Genomic DNA, 11,174 nt, shown 5'->3' with positions numbered 1-11,174 from the left:
AGTTCATTCGTTTCTAAATGTCCTTTTCTTAAAATTTAGGTTCTTTTTTGGCAAATCAATTCTTTCACATTTTTCCTTTACAAGACTTTCTCTAATTGGTTGATAGATATTGATTTGAAAAACAAAGTTAATGGCTTTTGTTATGGAAATCTTATTAATTACGATTGCTAGTTCCTATCCGAGGGGGTGCTATACAAGAAACCTTCCAATTAACATCCATTCAAGGGGTAATATTTACTCCTCTACTTGGCATTTGGGTCGATACTCCTTTTAAAAATTTTTGAATTTTTTGATTTTGTGAATTAAAAGCCCCTTCTATATGTATATTTCTATGAATTTCTTAGATTAAAAAATCTCTTCTGATCTAACATTGATAGTGGATCCATGATTTCTTTTATTATCAAATAATTAGCTTTTATAGCACACATGTAAGCCCACAAAAAAGTTCATGCTAGAAGACTAGGAAATTTATGTTAAGGAAGTTCATATTGCATTTTTATAAGCTAGAGAAGATAACTACTTTAAGCCTCATGCATCATACTTAAGACATTGTTGGATAAAGTAAGCAAGCTTAAACTTGTCAAGGGCACCTTATGTAAAATATTCACTTTCCTAATACATATCATGATCTCAATCCCTGATGTATAACAAATATGTTTGGATCAATTTCAGTAAGTTCAGTCATGTTAGTCACCGCATGCTTGTAAATTCTAGTCGTTCAAGATGTCGTTATAACAAAGACATCAATTGAGATTATATCATAATTGAAGTTAATGATGTTTAAGGGATCTTAAACCCAATTTTATCCAAATTTCTACATGAAGAAATTGTTATTTTTTTTTGGGGGTGGGGGGGGGGGGGCATTCATCAAAGCAAATCATCTAGAGTGCTAAGCAATGGGACTTTTACAACTAGAAATATAGTAGGAAACAACACATTACTAGTACATTGAAAAATTAAAGATAAAATATTAAAAACTATGATAAAATAATATTGGGATACACACATGGCAAAATTACATTTATCCACACCACCTCCATTTCCATACTAATCATCACCCACTGATATAGATAAGTCCATTTCCATACTAATCACCATCCATTGATATAGATAAGTCCTATCTAAGCTAAAGTAGCATCATTTTTGCATTAGATAGCCATTTTTTTAATGGCGATATGGCTTCAAGTCAATACAAACTATGAAAAAAGAGTTAGGTAAACAATCTAAAAAATCATGTGAATTTTAGTGAGAGTTCTTGGTTGTGATGAAAGAGCGAGAAGGATGTAAGAAACTTGTCATACCTCAATCATGGTAAGAATGAGTGCGATGGGAAGGAGAAAGGCTGGAGAAGTGAGCGCAGAGGAGATGGAGAGAATGCACATTGCCTTCTTGTTTGGCGTCATCTGCATCACCTCTTCCTAGGGCATTAGATGGTCATTGTTAATAAACATGCAATGAGCATGAGGCATTCATTATACTCCCTCTCCCTCCTTTTTTACTTGTCTTTTTCCATTTTCTTCAGGGCTCAGAGGTGATGACTAGTCCATCCATAATTTTTGCCTATAAATTTAGAATCAAGAGAATTGTTGCAAGGCAAGATGTGGTGGAACAAAATCCACCCAAACAACCATATAAAAATTGTGGCTCTAATTGTAAAAGTTGGGAAGAAGTATCGTACTGAGAGTCAAGTGATGGTCTACAAAAGTTCACATAGAAATTTTACAACCTTTTACATAGAAACTGCGTTTAACTTTCAAAATTCAAGGCCAAAATATAACTAAAATGAGAAAACTGTAAAATTGCAAAAGTAAAATCTCTAAAAAACATGGAAAATTTTGCAAGCAAAAAATAAAATTTCCCTGCCAAGATCGATTACTTAGATTTGTTTTCTCCAGATTAGAGTGTTGTTTTGTCTTTTCATCCTCCACCAGAATTTTAATGGGTACTATGCAAGTTTTCTGTGAACGCTCTGCTCTCTCTTTGACTCTGTCTCTGTCCCTCTATCTTTCTTTATTTGTTAATCGCCCTCTTTCTTTTCACGATGCATTTCATATATTGTTGCTCCTCTCTTATCTCAATGGTGAACACTGCCATGGCCTCCCACTTTCCGTGGGGGAGGCAGCGAGACAGTGGAGCTGGGGTTTACTGTATTTTGCAACGGCCCAAAACCAAAATTTCTCCATCTTTACATTGCTTGGTCAAACTCTTAAGACAGTCGCTTAGTGGTGGGACAACCGCGAAAGAGCAAAGTAAGTGTGAACTGAACGATTTGCACAGGTAAAGCTGAAGATAGTCTGTTGTGAATCTTAGCAACAGCCGAACCCAATGAAAAGATTACCAAGGAGGCACTATGTATAGACGGCTGGTACAATCCAGGTTAGTGGAGGAGTGTGACAAGGCCGGCTTCATGTCTGCATCACTGGTGACTGCATCTAAAGCACAAGAACTGCGAGAGAAGAGGGGTTGGGAAACGCTTAGCTTAGAGGAGGCACTCACGTCTATGGAACGGACGCACCAGCTGCCATCGCTTCAGAAACTTACAGGCATCTTGCATAGGTGCAGAACAAAGAAAAATCTAGCGTCTACCAAGCGTTGGTATGCCTACTTGTGCAAAAATGGGCTGGAAGATCATAGATCTCTTGGGAACTACCTCGTTCCAATGTTTGTGCAAGTTGGAAGCATGGGCGATGCTCAGCAGGTTTTTAATATGTTGGGTGATCGGAATGTGTACTCGTGGACTTCTCTCATCATGGGTTATATTGAATGTGGGGAATCACAAGGTGCCCTCAACCTCTACCAGAAAATGCAAGAAGATTCTGTACATCCTAGCACGTATACCTTTGCGGCTATATTGAAGGCTTGTGTTAGGCTGAAAAATGCAGAAAGAGGCCAAGAAATACATGCCAAGATAGCCAGGTTCGGATTTGAAAGAAATCTTATTGTTGGCAACATACTGGTGGATATGTATGCAAAATGTGGCTGGGTTGCAAAAGCCCGGGAAGTGTTTGACAAGCTACCAGTTCGAGACGTCGTCTCATGGACTTCATTAATAGCAGGATATGCTGAGCAGGGGTTTGGCGAGGAAGCGCTAAACTGCTTCGAACAGATGCAACTTGAGGGTTTTTCTCCAGATGCTGTCACATTTGTTTGCAGCTTGAAAGCTTGTAGCAGCTTAGGAGCCATAGATAAGGGCCAAGAAATACATGCCAAGATTTCCAGAAAGGGGCTGGACAGATATCTTGTTATTGGCAGCACCCTGGTGGATATGTATGCCAAATGTGGCTTCCTTGCAAAAGCACAGGAAGCATTTGACAAGCTGCCAGTTCGAGACATCGTCTCATGGACTGCCCTAATTGCAGGATATGTTGAGCAGGGGTTTGGTGAGGAAGCGCTGAACTGTTTTGAACAGATGCAACAGGAGGGTCTCTCTCCAGATGCTGCCACATTTGTTTGTAGCTTGAAAGCATGTGGCAGCATAGGGGCCATGGACAAGGGCCGAGAAATACATGCCAAGATTGCGAGGAAGGGCTTGGAAAGAGATCTTTTTGTTGGCAGCACATTGGTGGATATGTATGCCAAATGTGGCTCGCTTGCAAGAGCACAAGAATCGTTTGACAAGCTGCCAGTTCGAAACGATATCTCGTGGAATGCACTAATTGCAGGATATGCCCAGCTAGGAGAAATTGAAACTGTTTTCGTTATGCTTGAGAGAATGATAGGAGAAGGCATAAAGCCAGACAAGGTCACATTCTCTATTGTTCTTACTGTATGCAGTCACACAGTTCTAGTAGAGAAGGGCCAGAAGTACTTAGAGTCCATGAGCAAAGAGTATGGCATCACTTCAACTATTTGAGCACTACACTGTCATGGTTGATCTCCTTGGCCGTGCAGGCCAATTCAACAAGGTGGTAGCGATGGTGAAGAAGATGCCTTTTTATCCTCATCTTCTGGCATGGACAAAGCCAGGACAGACTTGGTGGACTGGCGGGATTGTCCATTCATTTTTGGTGTGGGATAAAAGGCATTCCCAAAGTAAAATTATATATGCAAAGCTAGAAGATCTCTCCCTCATAATGAGGGAGGAAGGTTATGTCTCAGATTTGCATTGGGTGTCTAGGGACATATCCATTGATGCAAAGAACGATGGCTTATGTGGACACAGTGAGAAGCTGGCTATTGCATGTGCCCTAATCAATACACTCAAGGGAATACCCATTCGTGTGGTCAAGAATCTCCGGGTTTGTATTGACTGTCATGCAGCCATTGCACTGATATCAAGATAGGGCAGAGAACTATTCTCGTCAGAGATACAAACCGCTTTCATGACTTCAAGGAAGGAAGATGTGCTTGTGGAGACTGTTGGTAAGGCTATTGCATCTACAGTAGCCAGTGCCCCTCTTATTTGAAATGTCATGCTAAAGTTGTGAAATACAGCAGGTGCATTCACGAGAGGAAGAAATTGCGTCAGATCGTGGTTTGTGTCATAGCAGGTTGCCTTTATAACATGGTGAATCTGTTGCTGAAAACATGGTAGTATGAATTGTAAATTCACAGTTTTTAACAAGGATGCAATTTCTATGAATTCCAAGGACAATTGATGATGCTATTGCCTCTACTTTCGGCAGTGTTCCTCCTATTTGAAATGTTCATGCTAGAATTATTGAATGACAGGTGAGATGCATTCATGGGAGGATGAAATTGAGTGAGATCATAGTTTGTGTCATAGGTAGTTGCCTTTATAACATGGTGAATGTGTTGCTTAAAACAAGGTGCTTTAAAATTGTATCTCTGCAGTTTCTAAAAAAAAATATGCAATTTCTATGAATGCAAGACAATCAGGTATTAGACTAGAGGTCAAGGAGCATCTCTTCTTTTTGCGTTTGGAGGCTGATGGAGATCTTTGTAGTTGGAGCTTGCGTTTCTCCTTGCTGCTGTTTTTCCTTTTCATTATGTTTGAAGTTAGCAAACTGTTCTTTCATTGTGTTTAGAGTTATCATACTGCTGCATGGAGGTTTGCTGGTTGGCAAGGTGATACGAGGGACATCATGTTCGGGCTGGTCGGCAACATTGGGTAGAAGCCTACTGTTTCTGTATGCAAAGGCTGAATGGATGACCGTTAGTGTTTCTGTTTGCATAGGTTGTTCTTTTTTCCTACAAGGCTGGCAGAGCAATTGGCAATGATTGGAAAGCAAGGAAATGAATAGCTGTGCCTTGTGGACTGCGTGGAGCTGGTCAGGTTGGCGTTGGTTGCTGCTGATCGCCATGGTATTGCAAGAGGAGGCTCACAGGTGTCTTTTTTGGCAGGGCTGGTGACTTGCAGAGGCAAGATGGAGTTTCGAGGCAACTAGTTTGGCAACTTCACAGAGGCTGTGAGGCTATTTGTGTAGCAGCAGCGGCGACGATGCAGTTCGATGACAAGTGGTGATAGCATATAACACATGGAGGGCTGTAGGCAAGCTTTTCGATGAGACAGTCCAAGCAACTGGCTAGAATGGAGCTATGGCAGTGTGTGGGCTTGTAAGCAACGGGCTGTAGCAGACTGGCATGGAAGCGTGGGTGACGAGTTGTTGGAGTGGCTCAGGCATCTGAAGTTGGCTGAGTTCAGAGCTGTGACAGAGTAACGGAAGTGTTTTGTTAGGAAAGCAGGCAGAAACAGTGGAAGATGAGGCTAAAGCAGCAGTAGAGGCTGCAAGAGGAGTACGCAAGGCAGGGTGATAGCTATGCTTTTTTCTTGGCAGAGTGGGCAAGGCTGGCTGGCAACATGAGGTGATGGTTTGTTGTTACCAGAGGGTGGCAGCATTGATTGGGTTGACAGATTTTTGTTGTTGTTTGGAGCTTATGCTGGGCTTCACTCTAAGGTTAGCCCTTCGGGCTGTTTACAAGTCACAGCTCATAGCTGGTTGCCAACCTGTTTCAGTTTTCTGCAGGTTCAAACACGGGTTGCTAATAGTTTTTCCGGGTCTTGGAGCAGTTAGGAGGCACTTGAAGAACCAAATCTTTGCTTGTTGGTTATGGTGGTATCTAGAGAAGTTTGAGTGTGATCGGAACAATTAAGGTTGTATTATAGGATCTCTTGGCCTTGTATTATTTTGTTCACTCATGAGAGTCGCCCAAGGCACACTGTGGCCCAGCACAGAGAGATGCAGGGAGAGAGAGTGGCACCATCCACTCCTGTGGACTTTCCAACAATGGGCCTACCATCCTAATTTCTCCTAGAATTGGGGAGCCTTTGTTATAGAGGTGTCGACATGGAAAAATCTTGTTCAAGGGTTCCATATTCCCTTATCCAATTCTTTTATTATTTTAGTAGTTTCTTACAGGGTACCTTTTTAAGTCCAAATACCATAATAAGCTTTGTGGATGAAAAAGGCTTAAATTGACAACTTTAGGATGAACCACTTTGTATGTGGAGTTTTAACAATTGGTTGGTGATTTTGTCTTCCATCAAATAAGAAGTGTTGGTTGACGTCTTTTGAACTGAAGTTGGAATGTTCTAGGACTTGAAAGATGGAAGTGTGTCCATGAATGGTATGATGACTTAATTGGTGTCAATTAACAATATTTCTATGTGATCACATGTGAGTGTGTCACCATAGAAATGAGATATTGAATCAGGAGGATTGTGCATAAGGTGAAAATCACTTGAAATTTTGCTAATTTGTCCAAGGAATTGTTGTCAACTTTCTTTGAAAGATCTTCTTTGTCAAAGTTGATTTGATGTTGAATTTGGTTGTCATACTATTTGTTTGCAGTACATTACATGTGGATATGTCCAGTTGTTGATGCTGATGATGATTCTTGATCTATTGCACGGTCTTGTTCATGGAATGTCAATTGCGTCTTTGACAGTGACTAAATATTGTGATTTTCTTCAGTGTTGGCATGAATATTGCCTTCTTAATATACTAATTTCCTTGCATTCAATCACTTATGTCCTTTCTTGTATCTTGATCTTTTGCACAGCTTAAGATGTCTTTCACATAGTTTAAGTTGGGATTGCTGATGCCTCCAAAATTAGAGTTGAAAGTTGATGATATTTGTTGTTTTGATGTGCAAGTCCACTAATTGACTTATATTTAGAGGATGCATACTATTACGCATTTCTTTGCAAGTTGCCTAAACATATTTCTTCTTCTTCATAGACTTCATTGTCATGATTCAATTGATGTTAGTTAAAAATATTTCTTCTACTGCATAGACTTCATTGTCATGATTCAACTGATGTACATTTGCCATAGGTTGTTGAAAAATTGCAATGATGTGCCATGATTGCCTTGCAGTCCAAGATCATGCTAAAAAAGTGGATTGTCATAAGTTGTAAAAGCTTTGTTGACTGTATTACGGAGGGTCCACTCTATAGAAACTCCCCACATCATGTGCGTTCAAGGGGTAATTAAGATACCCCTACTTACATATGGTCTTCCAAATATATTGACACTAGAAAGTATGATTTTTTCTTGATGACAAGAAACAAAGCCTTTATGTGTGAAAACTTTCTATGAACAATGACTTAAAAAATCCCCTCTTGTATAAACCATATTGTAGGGCTACATATTTTTTACTGACCGTCCCAAGTTGTATTGTCAAATTCTAAACTTTGATCCCACTTTGATGGTCTTCAACATCACATATCATGATGAATCTGGTGTGTAAATCTTCAGCTTGATTGAAGCTTTTGTAGACATATATTAATGTATAATTGTAAGGCTCTTGTTGTTCTTTGTTCAAGTTTAAATGCAAATGAAAGTTTCCATAGGACAATAATGCTTATGATTTTCATGTGTAAAATATTATGCGATTCTTTAAAGCAAGCCCCTATGACTCTTTGATGCACTACAAGATGTACGGGAGTTTTATTTGTCAAGTATTAGTAAATAGCCATGATCATGCTAGTTTCAACAACTACTACTATTTGTGATCTATCAAGCCACTAATTTTTTCACATAGTTGTTGGACCTTCTCTTGAAGACTTCATTAGGTACAAATGTGTTTCCTTTCATAGCCTAGATTTTTCCTTATTATTAAAAATGATAGTGTCTCAAAATTAAATTTTCATTTGGGAAGGATTTTTGGGCTTTATCCAAAAATGAAGTAAAAATTCAAAATTAACAAAATGGGTGCTATAAGCTTGTATTGATTGAGTGAGTAAAAGGAAGATGAATGTTCCAAGTGTTTTGTGAGGTTTTCAATTGAGTGGGATTCTCACATTGTAGATGAGAGTTAAGAACCCGATGAGAGGGTTAGGATGGTTGTGTGCATGTTATTTCCTTGGTATTTTGTGGGTTATGTAGCCCAATTCCCCTTGAGACACCATAGGTTTTGCATTCACAAGAAGGTTTGCACACTATAATAAAGCACATTGACTATGCTTTTCCTATTATACTATGTTGTGGATAGTGTTGATCCATCTATTGTTACATTAATGCTGGCATGTATGGGATGCAAGTTAATGTTATCAAGAACTAAGGCACATGTTTCTTGGGAAATGTTGATGGTTCTTGTATATGTTTTGCCAATAAGTGAAAAGATGGTTTGAATTGACAAAGTGAAAGTTCGGCAAGATTCTACATGGACTAGATGTAGATGAGTGAGTGAAGGAATGATTTAGGCTGTTTGGTGTATGGTTGGTGTGAATTGGTATGTTTCCATGAGGTTTTACTCTGAGGGCCCCCCCAATCTACCTTATTGGATTACATATGATGGTGGACTCATGTAAAAGGATCCTTGCACATTCCCTTACAATTTGATCCATGAGGTGGAGCCGGGATGTTCACTTTGATATGTTTTCATGCAAATGTCATGCAAATGATCATCAAAGGTTGAAGTTTGTATTTGCATTTTGTATTATGTTTGGTTTATGGATTATTGGATGGTGCATATTGAGATGAAGAGGAAATGATGAACGTGTTAGTATCATAGCCCAGTTCATTAGTAAGGTTGATCATGTGTTGAAGAGATCTTGACTCACTTGAATGAGTTAGTTTTGTTGTTATTATGAGATGCATTTCCCCTTCAAACTCCTCCTTGTACCTTTATCAAAATTTGCAAATTTGCCTCTTGTAGCCTCTCTTTATTTATCTTGCAAGCCATGACAATCTACATTGTATCATAAGATACCTTATTTTAAGGGGCGATCCAAGATAAAGACTAGCTAGCTTGTGAAGAAAACAAACATGGGAAGATGATGATTCACATAAAGAAACAACTAAGGCAAGAAGATGTGAAAATTTTAAATCTAGCATCGAAAATGTGAACTTTTGAATAAAATCAGCGATCATTCTATGAGCCTAAAATCTTTGCAAAAACCAAAGTGAAAAGTGGTATGTTGTGGAAACTTTTGTTTATTGAAATCGCTTTTCTCTATTGCATTGCTTCTTCCATATTTTATCTCACATTTTATAAACCTAGGCAGAATCTACCGAGGAACCAAAATTGTCAAGTAGGACACTCTGTAATGGAGAAGATGATCTTGTGCCCTAAACATAGCACTCCCAAGCATCATTGTCAGTGATGATGGGTGAGGAGCTCATCCCATACGCAAATGTTTCTATGTTTTGAGGGGAGATTTCACTAGCACCCCACATTAAATAAATTCATAGAAACTGATGCCAGAGTACCCACAAATACACAAGGTACTTCCAACCTATGCTGGAACATGTGCAAAAATAGATGGGCTATACAGAGTCAAATAAAAAATTAATAACATGTGAACATATAGCCCATGGGTGAAATAGATATGAAAAGTTTACCTTTGGTACATTTGCAACAATATAACACAAGAAATAGTACTAACCCTGAAGCACCTCAAGATGCTGGCTGATAATTAGTAGCTAGCTACAAAATAGTATACCTGTCGGAGGTTCTCCTGACTGCAGCCTGCTCATATAATTTGCAATTGCATGCTGCTTCCCTGGTCTATGGACAATTGTGTAGTCAAACTCTTGCAACAACAATAGCATCCATCTTGCTAATCTTCCGAGTAGATGTTGATTGTTGACCAAGTAAATTAAAGCCTGGTGGTCAACATGAAAATGTACTTTGTTAGCCAAAAGATAATGTCTGAATTTATTCAAAGCATACACCATACCAAGTGCTTCTCTTTCTGTTGCTGCATAGTTCTTTTCATGTTTTCTCAGGATTTTGCTTGCATAATATATAGGTCAAAACCACTTAGGCGATTGTTGTTGCATAAGGACTGCTCCCACTGCTGAATCCGATGCATCCACAAAGACTTCAAAAGGGAGAGACCAATTAGGGGGTTGTAATACAGGAGCAACCATTAGTATTTTCTTGAGAATGTTGAAGTTCTTAAGGAGTGTCCCAGATGAATGGTTCACTATCCCATGTGACCTTAGTAAGAGGATAACAGATATCAGAAAGGTATCTCAGAAATCTGTAGTGCCATTTTATTTGGCCAATGAATCTCTATAGTTGCTTGACATTTTTGGGAGCCTTAGCATTTTGGATTGCGAAGACCTTGCCAAGGTCAATCTCCATGCCTTCTTGTGAGATAATATGTCCAAGGAGAATACCTCTATTGACAGCAAAAGCACATTTTGCTGGGTTTAACCAGCAAATCTACATTTAGCAAAGCATAATGACAAGTGATGCAAATGATCTATCCTTTTTCCAGATACTGAGAAGTCATCCAAAAATACCTTCATGACTGAGGTCAGGTACTCGGCAAATACCTCTTGTATATATTTTTGGAAAGTGGATGGTGCATTTTTCAATCCAAAGATCATGACATTGTATGCAAATACACCCCATTCTATTACAAATGTAGTTTTATCTCTATCTTCTGGAGCCATTCTAATCTGGTTATACCCACTAAAACCATCTAAAAAACTGTAAATCTCGTGTTCAGCCACAGCATCAAGCAACGAATCACAAAATGGAAGAGGGAATGGATCAATGATGGTTGCTGCATTCAACTTTCTATAATCAACACATATTTGCAGTTTCCCATTTTTCTTTGGAACAATAACAATTGGGGATAACCATGTCACATGTGTTAGTGGATATATGAAACCAACCCTTAGTAACTTATCAATTTCCTCTGTTACTAACTTGGCATAATTTGGATTCATTCTATATCTCCCTTGAATGATTGGTACTGCATCTTTTTTTAGATTTATTATATGTTGACAGAATGATGGATCTACCCCCTTCAT

General features: G+C 38.9%; 1 protein-coding gene across 2 annotated transcripts; it reads left to right on the top strand.

The window, feature by feature from the left end:
* The first annotated feature begins 1,921 nt into the window (after nucleotides 1-1,921).
* Nucleotides 1,922-6,314, top strand: LOC147902211 (pentatricopeptide repeat-containing protein At2g34400-like). Of its 2 annotated transcripts, none has more exons than XM_087375211.1 (2): nucleotides 1,922-4,671; nucleotides 4,989-6,314. In XM_087375211.1, the coding sequence occupies exon 1, from the start codon at nucleotides 2,351-2,353 to the stop codon at nucleotides 3,851-3,853; it is 1,503 nt and encodes a 500-aa protein (XP_087231337.1). In that variant the 5' UTR covers nucleotides 1,922-2,350; the 3' UTR covers nucleotides 3,854-4,671; nucleotides 4,989-6,314. The 2 variants fall into 2 exon arrangements, with proteins under 2 accessions (XP_087231337.1, XP_087231339.1); XM_087375213.1 differs by having other exon boundaries at nucleotides 1,922-5,236; nucleotides 5,305-6,314.
* Nucleotides 6,315-11,174: the final 4,860 nt, after the last annotated feature.

The sequence above is a fragment of the Dipteris shenzhenensis genome, chromosome 5 (assembly GCF_047967505.1).
Source record: "Dipteris shenzhenensis isolate YYH24624 ecotype China chromosome 5, Dip_SZ_1.0, whole genome shotgun sequence".
NCBI classification, from domain to species: domain Eukaryota; kingdom Viridiplantae; phylum Streptophyta; class Polypodiopsida; order Gleicheniales; family Dipteridaceae; genus Dipteris; species Dipteris shenzhenensis.
Note: the sequence above shows the minus strand (reverse complement) of the source record. Positions and strands in the feature narration are given on the sequence as shown.

Coding starts and splice junctions, on each gene's coding strand:
- LOC147902211 (XM_087375211.1), top strand. CDS start 2,351: ATGTATAGACGGCTGGTACAATCCAGGTTAGTGGAGGAGTGTGACAAG.